This window comes from Aythya ferina (assembly GCF_964211825.1).
Source record: "Aythya ferina genome assembly, chromosome: 6".
Classification (NCBI taxonomy): Eukaryota; Metazoa; Chordata; class Aves; order Anseriformes; family Anatidae; genus Aythya; species Aythya ferina.
The window spans coordinates 11,211,564-11,229,974 of record NC_140303.1 but is presented as its reverse complement, the minus strand read 5'-3'; the positions used below and the strand labels follow the sequence as shown (position 1 = coordinate 11,229,974).

Below are 18,411 nucleotides of genomic sequence, written 5' to 3'. Positions count from 1 at the left end.
AAGACCTCAGGAGTTAAGGACACATGGGATGCAGAGAGCAGAAACAGCCAAAATAAATCTCAGGTCTATCAATTTACATCTCAATATTAACTCTGGAAGGAGAAAGGGTTAAGAGCAAAGGAAGGCTAGCTGCTGCTAACAGGTGAATCATCACAAAAACAATGCTGAAACACAAAAACCCCTATTCTGCCTGCAGTCTAAGCCAATTTTCCCTGGTTGAAGACTGCCACCATTTCACAGGTGAGAACAGCTTGCTGCTCTCAGGCTCGTTTTCACCTGCATGGCTGACAGATACAGACTTATCCCTGGAAAAGCCAGCTTTTTGAAGACAAATTATTGTTAAGAAGCAGGGTGGGAGGGGAATATAAGAGGCAAGCTGCAAAGCATGGGTCTTAGAGGACACAAGGAACCCCTGAAGCCTCCGATGTGTGACCATCGCTGCTCTTTGCCCAACAGATTATTTGGATGTGCAGTTCTGCCACTGAAGGACTGCTTTGTACCTCTGCTGGATTTCATCTTCCTCCACTTACTTAACATGCAACGGGAGACTAACTGTGAAATGCAGTTGCTCTTTGTTGAAAGGGCAATGTTCCCCCATCTCCTAAATCAACTTACTCCTCTCTGGAGCAGCCTGGGGCTAACAAAGCCTCCAAAACCCATGGAGGTGCTCCTCGGCCAAGTTTCTCAAAGCCTGCCCTGCACGCCCTTGAGCATGCATGTAAGTATTCAAAGCACTGAGACTGCAGGACAGTGATTAATCCCTAAACATCGCTCTCAAAAACCCAAACACCAACACAATTTTCTGAGTGATGATGAATTTCTAGTTCGGGCAAAGCAGCAGAAGGAACCTCGTAGCTTGTGGAATATCCCAAGGAACTCATTACCAAAATATCCTGTAATAGATTTGCAACCAGAAGTAAAAATCTAGGAAAACATGGGCATTACAGACCATCTGTACGAGTCCTGCAGTTAACAAAAGCACAAACCAATTTTTATATTTACACAACACCCACTGAGGTCTGAGGGAACGACAACCTTACGAGGCAACATAAGGCGATGCTGAAACCATAGCAGGCAGGAAAAGGGAAAGTGGATAAGCAAAATATTCGTTTACTTACAGTAAATAAAGAGTTTAATCCCCAGACAACATCCTGCAAAAAGAAAAGCAAGGTCAGTTAGGCATGCATTTCAGGTGCTTTGAACAAGCTGAAAAACTATTTTTTAAATGTTAATTCATTAAGTTCCTGGAAATTAAATCTAGATTAAGGCCTTTTGCTAGTTTAAATGAAAATACTGTAAAAGCTTCCACATCTCATGGATGCCTGATATTTACAAGTCACCAAAAAAACAATACTGAATACTCAAATAAAAGTTCAGATCTTCCTGTGCATACAGGAACCTTATTCCTGTGGCTTCTCTGCACAAGGAGAGGAGGAATATCTTATATATCACCACCTGAGAACTGCAGTGCTTAGTTCAAACCATGGGTATGAAACTTAATTTAGCAATCAAGTCTAATAATTAAAAAATTAAAGTTATGTCAGCCAAGTATTTGAAACTGTGTCAAGAAAGAGAAGACAGACTGATGTAGTATGAGCACAGAGTGACACCATCCTCACGTGAGCCTATATCTCAAATTATTTTCTTGCCTTTAAGCATCTATTTTAAAAATATTTGAATAGAGAGGATTTGCAGTTGCTAAAAGCAGGAAGCTTCAGGGGAAACTGTCTCCAAATGTTCCCTCATTTGGTGTCAGCAAATGCAGCTTGTTTTGGGGCGTGCATCTCCAAAACACGTCCGTTAGCACTGACCTAGGAGCCAACACCCTCAGTTACAAGGGTTTAAGACAACGCACAAAAACTAATTATTACAGGCTCAAAAGGATCACCCACCACCAACTCCAAGACTTTCTAGAGAAAAAAAATAAATCTTTAGCAGCAACGTAACTAAACTTCCCTGCTGCAAAACCCCAGTGAAGCCTGGGCACTGGAGCTCAGATCTACCAGGCAAACGTGCAAGCTCAGCGCTGCACGCCCTGCTCTTGCAGCCAGCTAGCACTTGACTGCCTACCAACAAAATCCACGGCGCCTGATTTCCACTAGTGGGACAAAGACCACCCATTAATTGTTTCCTGGCTAAAATGCACCCTTCACAATATAGCCTCAAAGGAAAAAGTGCCTCGCCACAGCCAAAAAGCTCCGATAAATGAGTGTATTTCTGCTTGTTTCCTGTTCTGGGCACATTAGCTGAAAGTGGAGGACCACAGAAATCCACATCCCCTAAAAAATCTATCCAATTATGTCCTAATGCAAAAGACACCATGTCAGCATTATCTGAACAACAGCCTCTTACAGTCCCATTTTCCTTTGATCTTGCAGAAACAAGGTGCTCAGTGCAGCTACTTTTACTGACGCCAAGCTGCCCGGGAGAGCTGACGCTGCCACCGAGGATTTCTAGTTTGTGTCTTCTCCTAATGGAGCCTCGGAAACCAGCAGCTGGGGCGAGGACAGTGACTCTTTCAAATATATTCCTCACCCTCCCTGACAGCATGAACACAAACTGCAAAAAAAAGGGCACACCTGAGATACCTAAAAATTAGTTCCCCATATATTTGAAGATTGCAGTCACCTCTGCTCCCAACCAACCCTGCTGGCAGGTCTTTGGGAAATAATAGAAAGACTACTCCAAAAAGTGGATGAAAGCCCTCATTTCGTCCTTTCCTGCTGTCCTGCCGTGGCAGCACCACAGCACGGCGATTTTGCTCTCGTCTTCTTGAAGGAGCCAGATTAAATTAATTTTTTAAGGGTTGGCTTTTGTCCACAGCACGTAGCAGCAGGCTGTGGCTGGGGACTGCCATGCAGAATTAGGATCCTGAGTGTTAGAAAACATCCAAAAGAGGTATAAGGAGCTCACCCTAGTGCACTGGGGTCTGCCCGTTTCCAAATCCTGCCTGAATGCCCAGATGGCACTGCCAAGGTTGCAACGCCTTTACGGCTGTTAGCTACCAGCATGGCTAAAAACAGCCAAAAAAAGCAACTCATTCACAGGGTTTCTAAGACCCTGATCAGCTCACCTCCTCCTCCTACCTTTCAGGAGTCCTTTCCAAGTGTTACAGCCTCAGGTTTCCCCGAGCCTCCCCAAGAGGAGGCTCACGCCCCCAAACAGCACCACTTCTGCTCCAAAACAAGCAGTCCTGAGCAAGTAGATGTTGCAGCTCAAGACAGAAATGTAGTTTTTATCAGTTTTGTCTCCCACATTGTTTAGTAAACACCACATTTTTACGTCTCCCTGAATTGTTCCCAAATTCTCAGATGTCAAACCCTGTTTTTAAGGCTTCAGGATCTTTGATTATTGAATTCAAGCTGGCTTTGCAGAGAATCATATAAAAAAATAGCAAAACCCTCTCTAAGGCTGCAAGCTTTCAAAGTGCCGTACGTTCTCACAGCCATTCTAGAGACCAAAAAGCATAAAAGGAGGATTATTATTCTTCCTGAACAAGTCGTGTGCGAGATTCTTAAAATATGTTTCCGCCTATTCAAGGTTTAGGATTTGCTGGATTAATTTGATGCCGTTGCAGGGTTCCGTAATAAATAATGCTAAATTATTATGAGAGGACAACACTTGTCGTGAGCTTGAGGCTAGCCCAGATTTCAATCTAGGGTACTGAGAAAGGGAGGTGGGGTGGAACAGCTGAGCAGCAGTGAAACAAGCATTTGAGATTTGCAACACGTGACAGTGTTGTACTGCAAAAATCATCACTTGGCTTTACGGACTTGGGCAGAGCTGCGAGCTGCATGCAGATGAGCCCCAATGCTTCATGTTTTCCTGCCCAACTGAACGGATTTGCAAGGCAAAGAACAGATTGAACAGTTCAAATAAGCTCAACTTCAGTTCTCCTTTAATGTAAAGTATCAGCCCTGGCTCCAAACATCCACTGAACTTCTGGCTGAAAAGCTCCGAAAGCAGAAAGTTTTTATGTACGAGAATTTTAATGACTATCTCATACACATGTGGGGCTGGGGTTGCCTTCAGATCTTAAGTATCTGTGTCTTTATGCTGCTCTGCTTCAGTAACACTTTTCTCACTCCCAAAACTTCAGAAAAAAACACCTTTAAAAGAGAATTGAGCATGGGAATCTGCACGTTCACAGTGCGAACTGGAGAGGCTGTGTCCTTCACAATGATTTTTTTCTATTTGCTTCCATGTGCTTAGCATCACAGGTATGAGTGGTGGTGGTTTTTTTTAATTCCCTTCCGCTCTGTTAATTGGGAGCTGCAAGTATCACACCCGAACCAAGGAGCCCAGCAGGTTGAATCCCCAGTGTGAGTGAAAAAAAGGGTATAAGTGAAAAAAAGGGTGTAATGGAGGAAAAGCATCCTTTTCATGGCACTGTAATTGTGTTGATGGTGAAGTCAACCAACACAAGCAGCTCAGAGATCAACAGGCTGTTGGAAATAACCCTCTGTAAGTGCCCCTTTCACTCGTGGGCAAGTCGGTGTTGCATCCGAGGGAGATGTCAGAGGAAATCCCTGCCCGCAGGTTTATTTCTGGCATGCCGAATGAGTGGGAAAAAAAAAATCCACCGCTGCAGCGACGTTTAAAGTTCAAGAGCAAAGAGGCACAACACTAAGTACAGCCTTTGAAGCAGCCTCTCCTGAGGCTGGGGACTCTCCAAGCCCTGTACTTGCAGGGGGCCCTAACTCAGTGAGTCAGCGCGCACCGCACGTGGCCCATCTCACAACCACTTCACAGAAGCGATGCCATTGAAACCATGTCAGAGACGAGCCTTCAGCTCCGGCTTTCGGATGTCTGGAGGAAAACAGCCACACAGCAGTTCTTTTGAAGGGCGAGCAAACATGGAAATTGTAAATTAAGGCTTTCCTGGAGCAGGCAAAGTATGTGTAGTACGTTAATTTAAGCGGGGAACAGGCCAGACAAAAGCAGCTAATGAACTTCCAATCAAAGAAACTTCTTTAGAGATTCAAGGAGGATTTCTGATCCATTAGACTAATTAAATTAAAGCCCTTTGCTAAGCCATTTTTTATGTACAAACAGTTTAACCCATTCCGATCGATGAAAGCAGCAGCAGCAGTCACTTAAACAAGCTGATGTCTGATGGGAGACTTCAAAAAATGAAGTGGCAGCTCCTGTAAAACGCATGCCAGGCTTCGTAGCTCACCATGTGGAAAGGGAAAATCCCACCTGCAAACTCAGCTTGCAGAAAGCCAGGGGACAGCTCGCTCCTCTCTGCCTGCGGACCAGCCCAGGATGATTTCCAGCTCCATTCACTTTCTGTCAGCTCTTCTTCCTCTCTTCATCTCAGCCTGCAATGCCGAGCATCCTTCATCCCACCCACACCCACCTTCCCTAGGGGCTGGAGGACTTCTTTCTGCCTCTTCAACATGCCTCCATGGACATCTTGCATTTCTCCCCATGGATTAACCACCTATTTGCAACTAATAATCTGTAACTCACTGTCCAAAACTTATAATTGGAGTTAAGAAAACATCAAGTTTTCATTCAAGAGGTGGCAGAACTTGGTTCACAAAAAAAACCCACACACTTCCTTCCTAAAGAGTCCTCTCCCAAACACAAAATCTGCGTTTAACATTGCTTCCCCTGTCCTGCTCCTCTAATCTTGCAGGTAACGTTGCTAAAATGTCTTGCAAAATGCCCGTGCCGGGTGAAACACCGCTTCCACCCGCAGTAAGGGGATGTAGGGAACGACAGCTTTCCTCTCTCACAGCAGCAACCTGGCTCCTCATGTGCTTGCAGCCCCAGCCATACCAGCAGCTCACTTGGAGGGCTCTGGGGAACTTAAATGGCATGAGCTGCCCCAGTTAGCAAACACAAAAAAAAAAAAAAAAAAAAAGAAACAGGAGGAAGGCTGCTTCTGTGCTCAAACATACTGGAGGGAAGGAAATAGGAACAATTATCGTCTGTTCCTCTCCCAGGCTAAGGCAGCTGTGCATTGCCAAGCAGGCAGGAGCGCTCAGCTAAAATCCCCTACTTTTGTTCCTGACTCCTTGACTTTTGTCCCCAAGGTTACTCGGGAGCCAGCAGATAATCCGGGGGAAGTTGTTCCCAGGGGAACTCTTAATGAACTACTCCACGCTGATTATGTATGCCGAAGCGATCGCCCTCTGGAGACCAGACTACTCAACCGATTGAAGTTCAACACAAATTGGGCATTTTAGAAATCAACGGTTTGGGGAAAACAAGCAGAGTTTAATTAGGCTTACAATGCCTACTGAATTACACTATCCTACTGAATCACTCTAAAAAATCGCTAGTAATAACAGCGGCAGTGTTTAAAGCAAATATTTAAATACATTTTAAATGCCAGAGCCCTTTAAGAGCAAAAAAAAAAAAAAAAGGATTTGCAGAAGTTTTCTCTGTGAAGCAGAGGTTAGCACAGGAGATTGATTTGTGTCAGTATTTTCACCGGTTTGGGCACGTACAGAGAGAAAATCAAACCTGACAAAATTGGTAAAACAGGTTTATAAAATCAAGCTACAACACAACGTGCTCCTGCAGAAAAACTTCCCAAAGCTTATTTTGAGAAAAATACAATTGTGTCAGATCTACCCAGAAGACCGTATTCAGAGGTTTATAACTTCTCTTTAATGAACACTAGAGGTCTGATGGCGTTTGTCTGCTGCTTATTCAATTTCTAGAGGTGGAGGAGAAAAGGAAAGTAGTGAAAGCAACAACAATGGACATTTTAAGCATTTTAGAGAGCAAAGATATTGAAAAAACAGCAATCTTTTGCACCGCATTTTCCTTTAGATGACTTTCTTCACAGAAGGAGACACTTTTTGGTGACAAAGCTGCGCCTTTTGCAGTAGCTGCAACCAGCTAATTTACTCGTGACCATCCCAGATGTTCAGAAATCCCTGTGTAACAGCCTGCAACACTCTCCAAACTATACCAGAAAGAAGGCTCTGAACCACCTGGAGCTCCTCCAACGCCAAGGCACTTATATTTGGAAGAAGAATGGTGCACCTTCTGTCCTGGTTCCCAACCCACCCACCCTTTCCCGGTTCAAAGCCTCTCTCCTGGACCTGCCTCTGCCGCCTGCTTGCTAAATTTACTGTTTCTTCTTTATTTATCCACTTGCTTTATTGCTGGGCTGTTGTAACCTGCCACCGGTCCCTCTTCCTCCTCAGCTTGAAGGCAGGCAGCCTGCAGCCAGGCCAGGAGCTGCGAGCAGGTCAGGAGCTGCCCGTGGGAAGGAGATGAAGAAATGCGGTGTTATTTGCTAACGTACTGCGGGCTCTAACAGGACGTTGAGATGCCTGCAGATGCACTGCATTCAAAACGAGACCTGGAAAAGCCTAAATTTCAGCAGAAATCCCCTTCTTCAACCAGCCAGGCAGACACCTGGACACCCTTGCTCATCTCCAGGGCTTGGGGAGAGATGACACTGCAAGATATTTGACTATTTGACTGCTCTTTTCAGCCCACATGAAGGGAAAACACTACAAATACTCCCAGTGCTTTGAGGGAAACTGTCAGCAGGACCTGTGGGGACAGGGACCATACGTGGCAGACCAGCACCCTTTCCCTCAGGGACACTCAGCAACCAGCAGGCTTGCTTTCCTTTCCTTTAAAGATACCTTCAAAGGGGATACATTTTCCAGAAGCTCAGGTTTGTAATCTCGATAATCACATCCAAGAAGATCCCAGAAGCTGGCTGTAAGATTCATTAAATCGGGAATCTCCTTGCAAAGCTGTGCCTTACGTTCTGATCCTCCTGCGCAGTAAGAGCTGGCATCTGTGCTCTTGGGTACAGCCGTCGAGCCTTCAGTTTTCTTCCTTTGGCACATTTCTCTTCCTTGCTTTGCCAGTATGGGGGATGAACATATTCCGTCTAGGAAGGCAGCTTTCACAAGCAGGTGCTTTGATGCTTCTGCATACAGCGGGAAGGCCCTTTGCAAGGTGGGATTTGGAGAAATCAATAGCACAACACGAATCAGGAGTGATTCTACCAGGGTGACAGCAAACTGCGTTACCGTAATGCTGGCTGAGAAAGAAGGAGCAGCAGCAGCAAGAATTGAATTAGAAGAGCACAGAACATACAGGCTTACTCTTTTTCTCTTCATCTTGAAGGCAGTGACAGTCATTGTCAGTTTAAAAGACTCCTCTATGCTAATTGCATACAATTTTGACAGCAGACCACCTATTTTCATTAAGACAATGAATGAAGGCTTTGTGCTTACACCAAAGCTTTTAAAACTGTGCTTAAACATTGGTAAGTGGAAAAATTAAGCCAGGACCTTCTGATTTATTTCTCCACGACACTGCGGTTTGACATTTGCATGATTTCAAATAAGATAACTTCACTGCCTGAAGACAACGGCAGAACAAATACAAATAGGACATTTTCCCAGCTAATAAAACATGCTAATTAAATAAGCAAACCTCTTAAGGACACACTTCAAATAATGGTAGTTAATTTGAAATGAGCCATAATTAATAAAAAAGGTATTAAAGGAATTATCTAATAACACAAACAGATATTTCTTAGCCTGGTATCTGAAGCTATGGGAAATTAATTGCTGAAAAGAAGTATTTTTTCCTACAGGATGGTACCAAAAGCTGTCTGCACAGCAATAGCTCAAGAAAACCTTGATGACTCCCACTCCAGCTCTTATCTCTATTGACAACAGTGCCACAAACTCGACAAAACCAGCTCTTTAAAATACCTTAACGAAGAACTGAAATGCATATGCATCCTAGCAGCAAACATTAAAACCCTACAGAAAAAGACCAAATACTCCCTTGAATGTTCATCATTAATTTTAAAACACTGTTTTTAACATCACCATGCGCAACCCTCTGGAGTCAGAGTTGCACATAAGTGCTTTGATTATTTTTATGGTTCATAAATCAGTCACTGACCAATTTCCAGTTGTAGCTCGTTGGAGGTAATTGCAGAAGAAACAGCTTGACTTTTAGAACCAATTAGGCAATCACAATACATGGATCCACTTTTTTTTTTTTTTTTTTAATCAATCGCCCGAGTTAATTTCACAGCAAAGTCAAAACAAACATTCGAGAGAAAGCTGATGAGCGCCGGGGGGGCTGCCTTAACCAGGCAGATGATAGTTATGGTGAACACGGCACGAGGAGATGTTTGTTGGGGAGTAACAGGAGCTAATGAAGTACTTTCGAGTCCAAATTTGGAACTACAGAGGGTACAAGAAGCAGGCTATCAAAGCAAAGGTAATATTGCTATTTCATAGCAGGTATCTATTTAAAAGCTGGTAGCTTTAGTAAAGTAAAAATCTGAGAACTGAATGAATTAAAGCCAGATATCCACTTTCTACCTGGGTAAGTCCAGCTTAGACCATTAGACCTAAAAAATGAGAAAAGCAAACTACCCAGATAGTTCCAGCAGGGGCATAAAGTGGCTTCTGCAGCCCCCCACTTTCTGAACACTATTTTAGAGAGAAGCATGCAAGTAAAACAATGCAGGACCTCATGGTTCAGAGACAGAAAGGTAAGTGAGCTCTTGCTGGCTCTAAAGAAGCAAAAGATTACCCAGGAGGATCAGTCAGGAAGTAGTGCATTGGTTTTTACACAGTCCCTGCTCTACGGAGCAAGCTGCTACCAGAATTTATCTGAGAATTTAGAGCTCAGGAGTGTTTCTATGGATACAGACAATATTTGCAATTGCATCACTGGTGCTAAAATACAGATTGTTTTAAAAATATTAACCTACTCATGATCATCTTCAGGGTTAAAAAAACAACTTTCCTTGCAACTTGCTTGGAACATATCTAATCCAGGCACATTCCTTAGCCCCTTCCCTAGCACACAGGCTGCACCTCCCTGCAGTCCGTGGAAACACGTTCAGCAATGGGAAGTGGAAGAAAGCACCGTGCTTGATACCAAAAGTGTAAAAAAAAAAAGAAAGTCACAGTAGTTTATTTCAAAGGATTTTTCCTTCAAGAGCTCTGCTGCCACCGCAAGGATGTGGAAGATGGGACAATCTGAAAGTTTTAAAGCTTGGGTCCTCTGAAAGTTTAAGCATGTAACATACGAATGGATGTGGTAGCAGAAAACCTACAACCAAGCTGGTTTGGTTTCTGCCTGTGGCTTTTGAGGTTTTTGTTACCCATTGAAATGGCTTTATTAATGCACTCAGAATGGCTGCACCAGTAATGTTTGACAGTATTTGTTGTAGAAACCCAATACGTCCTGCCCATTCTCCAAGAAAATATTTCAGCAGTATTTCAGAGCACTGTACTTGACAAAGTCGGGCACTATTCCTCCACAAAACCAGGCTGCCTTCGTATTCTCAGTGAGTGGAGTACAAAACACTGACTTTCACATCTGCCACTGGCCAGGACCGGATATTTTCCATAGTGCTACTGCGCAAATTCACATGGTATTCAGCCTGGGGAGATGAGCTACGTCCTCCCAGCCACGGTGCCCGAGTGTTGGAAAGGATTCAGGAAGGCTGGATTAGTGGGTGCGGAGATAAAAGCGAGCCGTGTCGGATCGAATGGCTCCAGTTTGCCACCAGTCACCCTTGCACACTGCTCCACGCAATTCTCTGGTGTGCAGTGATCATGTACCTACCAGAGAATGATTCATGTGGATGGCAAATCCTGTGTTTTTGTGGCTACACTGCAGATAAACCAGCACAATTCTGCGTTTTCCAGCTCAGAATTGCATGGAGCCTGCATATTTTAAATGGACTCTCTGATAAACTTTACAGATTTTAAGCTATAAAATGTGACCTTGCATTTGTGGTGCTTCAACGTCCAATGGGAGTAAGGAAATCCAGATGGGATGCTAGATTTATTTTACTTTACCTTATGGAAGGTAAAAATGCCCTAAATTACTTCATAAATAATTTACTTATTATTTAAGTAACTTGACTCTCCTGGTAGCTGAGATTCCAGGATGTTTCCTCTTTGAAATCAATCACATGCAATTAGTAAACTGATGCAAGAATAGAACGGAAAAGAAAATTAATACGCATCTTCCGTCCTCGCTGAGGATAGGAAGTCAAATGCAGTGTCAATAATTATTGGCACCCATGGGCTTAACACACAGCAGTACTTTAATCCCCAGGGGAAATACCATAAACAAAGCTAGAACAGAAAAATCCATGTGCATTCTTGTCGAGTTGTAATATTGGTATTGTAATTTTCTAATTGTCTGAAGCTTAAACATTTGTAGTCCAAAAACTTTCTCTGGGAATGAAATACAGGAACAGAACCAGTTAATTTAATTACCCAGTGTCTTGATTTAAGCTAATAAAAAATTGTATTTACTGATGAAAAATAAGCAAAGAGAAAAAAACACAGATGAACACACACTGATTGTACTTCACTTTTACAGGAAATCAGATCACTCATGAAGAGATTTTTAGAGACAAGTAGGTTGCATAGCTCCAAAAAGGAGATTAAGTATTCAATAAAATTCTTTTTCAATTTGCCTTTTAAAAAGAAAAACACCTGACGTGTACCCTTTATTGACCCAGTTAGTGCTCCTTGAGAAGCAATTCTGTCGGGTTTCCTGTTAAGAGCTACAGAAATTATTGCTCAGCACTCTGTGAGACTTCTGACAACAAGGTCACATAGCAGCAAATGGACAACAAAGCACCTTCTATCTCCAGACAGGAGCAGTTCCTGCACTGAAGCAGATGTCCTCAGTGACCATCCCAAGAGTACTTCATATGGGAGCTATGGCTCTGGACTTGTTAGCATCACCCAGCTGTTGGGGGAGCAACCTCTGAAGCCATTCTGCGATCGTGGTGGCAGTTAGTTCCCTCCTGGAGTTATCAGAACAGCTAAGACTGCCTCAATTACACAGTATTTAAGTGCAGACATGTTGCTCACTCCTTCAAACACCTGGGATGAAACAAAATTCAAGGCAGTACAGCCCAATTCTATGCGCCATGTGGTGTTTCTCCCAAATGCGTTGTGCCCTTTACACCTCCCCAAATCATCTCTATGCAAAAAAGAAGTTTGTGAGACAGCCTATTGATCTGTCAGAAATGTAAATGCAATGGAAATTGAGAGGGCTATGGATTACTGTTAGTCCTGCTGACATCATGCTGTCATATTTGCTGCCTGGGTTTAAAAACAGTGAAGAAATCAGATCACCTTCACTGAGAGTGTTTTTTTGGGGTCAACTATAGTCCTATCATTCTTTTAAACTTTTTATCAGTCAAATCAGCTACACTAAAGCTAGCAGAAGTTTCTATATTCAGCACTGTACTTGTTGCTTCAGCATTGTCACCAGCAGAACTTGAAAAACTACAAAACCACACAGCTGTTTCTAGAGCAAACTGCATTACCTGTCTCTATGCAAGTCCATAAAAGTATTTGAACAGGTACATCTAGTTTGAGGTACGTATCTAAAAGGAAACGGTACCTTTAACGTTCTAGTTGGAGCCCAGCCAGTGCCATCAATTGAATGTTCTCTCAATAAACTGAAAAAAAAAAAAAAAGACAGACGTATTACACAGTGTAACTTCTAGTTAAACTTTGTCAGAAGTCTTCTCAGAAAGCATTAACACCGTTGGAAGAAATTGCATTGTTAGAGTTACAGACCTCTTACAACTGGTACCGGTGTCCTAGAACTACGTTCTTCACAGAGCTCATTACAGGTTTCCTGATCTGAGCTCGGCTTTGTTAAAAAAAAAAAAAATCAAATTATTTTGTTTAAGTGTACCAAGTGTGACAGCAGTCCTCATGACACAGCCTGACGCTGAGCCTTTCTGTTCCCCTGAGCACAGACACACGTGTGTGCCCCAGTCCAGAACACGTTCATCTTTGGTGCCAGACCAAAGCATGCCAACAGAGCAAATCTGGTGGGAGGCACCACGTCCTGCCTCATTCAATCCCCTGAAGAGGATTTTTTTGGAGGGATAACTAATTAGCAGCAATGAGGATTAGTATCCTCTTCTGTCAAAGGACTTCAGCTGCTCAAAATCAGGTAGAATAAAATTAAATAGCTCTGGTTCGTCTCTTCAGGAAGGTTTTGTGACAGCCGTAACATCAACAGATGTGTGCCAAACCTCTGGAGACCCAGAACAGGGAATTCTGAAGGCAAAATCTTAGAGGCAGCTTCTCATCTTCCAGCAGGTGAGCTGCATGGCGTGCAGAACATTTTAAGGCTATATAGGTAAACTCAATATCGCACGTACTCCCAGCTTGAAACCATGAAGCACTTTGTTAATTAGTCTGTGAAAAACGGATTGCTACAGAAGAAAAGAGTTCCTTATGAACTGTAATACACACTCTTATCATTTATATCAATGTAAATAAAGCATGGACTTTCCTACGTGCACGCACACCGTATAGGAATGTTACACAACCTGCCTGTCATGTTAAATATTAAGTCCACCGAAACTGTTGACCCATTTACAAGATGAAAGCGTTGAGGTGCATTCAGTTGGCTGGGCATTCCTGGACCTTTTGTTGGTAAATCCATCAGCAGTTCTGAGAAGTCCTGGAGCCTAGCACACAATTTAGAAGTTTCAAAAGTCTTGGATAATTGACAAAAGAACTCTTGCTCACGTTTGTGAGAGCAAAGGCAATCATCTGAATAAGGAAGAGGATCTGGAAAACTTCAAGCATCATCTCACAATCGTGCCTTCCTCTGTTAAGAAGCAATGAAACTGAAAACATACAGTATTGAGGCACAAAAATTCATCAGCAACAGTAGCTTCTACTACTAAAGTACCAGGGTTAAAGAGAAATAAATTATATTTATTAATTATTCTTTTATTCTTAAAATATTCTTAAATTATTCTTTTTTTGTGCAACATTACTCCTGGTTCCCTGTACAGATGCTAGGACCAGGATGAATGCACTCGTCAAGACTATCCCATCTTAACTGCGCTGCTAATCTCATTTCTGTGCCTTTGAAAAGATTAAACATGTCATTAACACAAGCACGGCCCCAAAACTAATTTAAATAACATTAAAAAGAGCATATTGTGGCTGTGTCTTTTGTTTGTATTACGGAAGTATAAGCAAAAATGCTACTGAACAGGCAACAGCCAGGATTCTCAGATTTTGAGGAGATAATGGGCTTTTTGAGCTTCCTTTCTGGCTGCTGCTCTGAATTCTGCTCCCCTCTTCCTGCTCATACATAGCTCCCTGAGAACCTAAGAACAAGGAGTAAGTGAACACATACAATAAGAAAGCCTGAGAGTATCCACCGAGAGAGCTCAAGGTGCCTGAGCACATCAGCCAAGCCTCGTTAACACCCTTCAAGCTCCCCAAGCTCCTCTCTGTGCGAATCTCCAGCTGGGGATGCTCAGCAGCCAGGCCTGGAGAGGAGACACTCATACCCCTCGTAGAGCTCTGGCAGGAAAGCAGTGACGACAGATAATTGTACCTTTGCCTCCTGTTTCTGATCTGCTGATGTAATTCGGTTTTAGAGCAGCATCCTCTTTCTTCCTACAGATTGGGAGCGATCATTATGCCCCGAAGCAAATCCTTTTTCCGTGCAGGGTGCCTAGAAATTGCATCTCACATTCTCCACGACACTGACCTAGATACAACTGCCAGGCAGCTTGGAGGTCTGAACGGCGATCTGCTCTCAGCACTTCACACGAACCAACAGCAGAAGGAAGACCAAAGCCAGCAGAAAGGAGCCAAGTACATCCTGAATTAGGGGATGAGCAAGCCTCTGCGGGTAGCTCCTGTTCAAAGGGGATGAGTCCTGCTGCCACGGAGGAGCTGGTTAGCACCAAGATCTTGTATCACACAACCTGCAGAGCTTTCCTCCTCCACCTGCTGCTTCAAGATGCTGCCCTCAACAAGCTCCCAGCCAGGCTACAGGAGCCACGTGTTCTAGCAGGGACACCCGATGGGCTGGAAAACCCACCAGGTTTTTAATTTGAAGTCACTACTGTAAAACTGCCAGGACTTGGCTGCATCATAGCAGGCTGCTGGAAGGCTTATCCAGCATGATGTGCTTCTTTGTGATGCTGTAGAATGAGTGTGCCTCCAGAAAGGGAAGGGTAAGCAAATTCTGCAGTTTCAGCAGCACTTCAGCCCTCTAGAGCTGGTTACTAAAGGCACTCACTGCTGCTGAAGGGACAGGAGGGTAAGTACCAGGGTCTGAGCAGTTTACCAGGCAGGTAACCTACCTGGGAACTGGGGTGGTCGGTGAAAGAGGATTTCCAGCTGTAGTCAGATCGGACAGAAGCCAAGCACACCCTCAGTGATGGGAAGTGGGAACTGCTCCTCAGCTCTGATATCGCTAAGGAGACCTCACCAGAGCAGGATTTAAAGTCCCTGTATCTGAGTCGCCGTGGGAATACGGTGAGCTCACTATTTCTGAATGTACGGTAACCAAAACAGCCACCAAAATGCTCTGCCCTCTGTTCTGCATTCATTTCCACAAATACCTTCTCCTGCTGTGACTTCACTTGTGCATGGAGAAAAAATGAGGAAGTTTCTTTTTAAATATATAGCATCCTAAAAAAACTATGCAGAAACAACTACTGAGCTGGGAACTACATGGCTCTAGCAAGCTGAAAACTTTCTGAAACACCATTTAACTTGATTATAGCTTAACTAAAAAGAAAAAACAAAGATACTGTAATGGGGGGTCAGTCCCAGAGGATGACTGCTTTACATGAACATCTCAGACAAATGTCTATCAACACAAAGCATCAGTTCCAACAAAAGTTTTGCCTTCCAAAACATTTTGCCCAGAGAAAATGAAGTGGTGGGTGCCCTGGCAGTGCCCAAGGCCAGGCTGGATGGGCTCTGAGGTTCTTCCAGCCTCCTGTGAGCCTGTGGTTCCTTTAGCCAACACAAAGCATCAGGCGAGGTAAGCTTGAATTAAGGTATGATAATACAGTTATATTATAATATACCTGTGATAATATAACTCATCAGTTCCAAACATTTCTGCATTCATCACCCTTTAACACCATGCCATGAGCTCAGGGCACCAGTGGCAGGAGGACACATCCACCAACACGGAGCAGCTCACTGTGTTTTCCTTCTGGGCATCTCGATGTTTCCTATCCACATGTGGAGTGGAAACAACATCCTTAATTACGGTCCAGACCAAATTTGAGTAATTGTAATTCATACAGCAGAGGAATCATGTTTTTTTATGCCCAAAACTTGAAGCAAATTTAATCATTTGCTGTCTTTTAAATGGGGACCATTACCTATGAAACCAAGACATACCATGGTGTAAGGTGTGTTTAGCAGAAAACAGATGGAAAAATACTGGTACTAATTTTTTTTGCTGCTTAAAAAAACCACCTGAAGCTATTTTTATGTAAATACCCTGGTAGAAGTTGATTGCAGGTACTATATATAGACTGCATTCTCTGTTGTAACAGGCAGAAAGTAGTTGGGGTTATTTTAGCTTTTCCATCTAAATGGTAAGACATTTCAAAGGTTTAATATGCTTAAGTATCTGACAATCAAATAAAGCTGACATTTCAGTGCAGATGCCAAAGAAATGACTTCACTTCATTAAGCAGAATTATGATGTTCCAACACTGCATTTATCTGTCATAATTAAAACCATTTTTAAGGCTCGAAACACTGAAATATCCTCAAGAGTGCAGGGAGGCTTTGTTTAACCTCGGAAGACGCAGCACTGCAGGCAGAGCTTCAACTTTCAGCTATCTTTTGGTATCCAGCATTTCCTGCTGACTGGTTCCACACAGCTCCTCTACTCACGCCTTTACTCAGTCTTTTAGGCTAACAACATCCAGTTTCTGACCCTGTCCAACACCAGGTACATGCTGAGCTGTCCGAGGCTGGTTCCCATCACCTTTTGATGGCGTTGGCTTCTCGGAAGCACGGAGCAGCCCACGGAGGCTAAAAGCACTGATATCAGCTCATTAGCTGTTATCAACCCACCAGCTTCACCTGCCTAGAAAGGGAGAGACTACCCTGAGAAAGCTTCTTTTGTAGCCAGGACCTCGTTCACAGCACTAAAATGATTTTTAAACCTAGAGGGGAAAAAAACGTCTATCTTTTAAGCACTAATTTGCTACACATGGTGCTAACTGGTTTGGATTTTCAGAGCAGCCTTCAGTCTTTCTTCCATTGCTTATGCTTCATTTCATTTATGTCCCATTAACTTGAGAAATGAGGGCCATGCTTCTCATGTCTGTTTATGTTTACTTTCTGGCCAATTTCACCATCCGGCACTCGAGATGAAACAGTGAATTTACGAAGTTTCAGAAAAACTGATTTTGAAGAGGAAACACTTACTATCAGGCAAAAAGGCAGAGCACCATAAACTCGTCCCTTTTGTAAAAGTGAGCTTTCGTGCTTCCTATTTTGACTTACACCTACCCAATTCCCTTTTGCTATAACAAGTAAGTGTGACTTTTAGCAGATATTAAATGTGAAAATAACAGCAAATACAGAATCGTTACTGTCAAAGTTAAATTATTTCTTTTCCTTTTATGAAATAGAGTTTCCAAGCACTTAACACGTTTGGAAATAAAATAACTAAAAGCCTTCAGTCCTCTCAGATCCTGAGGACTATTCATCTATGAAGGCAGGAAAAATAAAATAAATAAATAAATAAATAAATTCTCTAGATTGGATTTTATACTTTTACCCTAAATAGAACAAAATGTTAAGACCGAACCTAAAGATCCAGATTCTACCCAGTCTCTAAAGAACAGCAAGAACACTTTCAGTACATTTGTGTGGTCCTATGGGTCACATGCCAGTCTAATTTCCAAAATCTGTTGAAGAAGTAATACTGACATGAAAATTACATGCAACATTTTATGACACAAAGGCATAAAAAAAAACGCTGTTGCTACCTTAAGCAGATTTCTCCCATCTCTGTAATGTTCGGATGCCAGATTCTTGTCAAGCATTTTACTTTTGGAGGCTGTCAGGATAGAAAACAAATTGCAACGTTATCCTTTAAAATAAAGCCAAATCACTGCTACAAGTCACAGAACTGCAAAGGGAAATGTATTTGATATTCGCAGCCTAGGTTCGCATGTTAAAGACCCCAATAATACAATCTACAGGAGGTACACCAGCTTTCTCTGCCCTTTTAGCTTCTCTTCACTCTTTACAAATTATGGGCTGGTACCGGGCCTTTTCCTAGAAAAAAGCAATTTTGAAGAAAGACAAGAAAATGTACACTCTTCTCCTGCCTCCTTCAGGGAAAGGAAACCAAAAATCACTCAATGTTATTTAGTTTCTCAACACTTAACTAGTAAGACAACAATTTGTACTGCATAACTACTAAGTGTTTTTCTACAAGGTTTATCCAAGTTTTGGGGGGTTTGTTAAAAAAACAGCAGAGGGTGTTATGATAAGTGAATAGGAGTAGTAAGAGAAATGTGAAGAAGGGCAGTTATATCCAAACTCAAGATATTAAGTTAAAAAGACTTATTTTCAGGCAAGACCACCGGATTTCTCAATT

General features: G+C 42.8%; 1 protein-coding gene across 7 annotated transcripts in view; it reads right to left on the bottom strand.

Annotated features, from left to right (window-relative positions):
- The window catches only part of UBE2F (ubiquitin conjugating enzyme E2 F (putative)), a 60,108-nt gene that overhangs the window by 20,794 nt on the left and 20,903 nt on the right, over window positions 1-18,411 (bottom strand). For all 7 annotated transcript variants that reach the window (XR_014694438.1, XR_014694439.1, XR_014694440.1 and 4 more), the window contains 3 exons: window positions 17,795-17,865; window positions 12,397-12,454; window positions 1,119-1,151 (listed from right to left, as the gene is read on the bottom strand). Coding sequence is in view for 3 of the 7 variants with exons in the window: in XM_084523967.1 (XP_084380093.1) it covers window positions 1,119-1,151; window positions 12,397-12,454; window positions 17,795-17,865 (162 nt within the window). In the remaining 4 variants the exon portion in view is untranslated. The remainder of the gene's footprint in view (window positions 1-1,118; window positions 1,152-12,396; window positions 12,455-17,794; window positions 17,866-18,411) is intronic.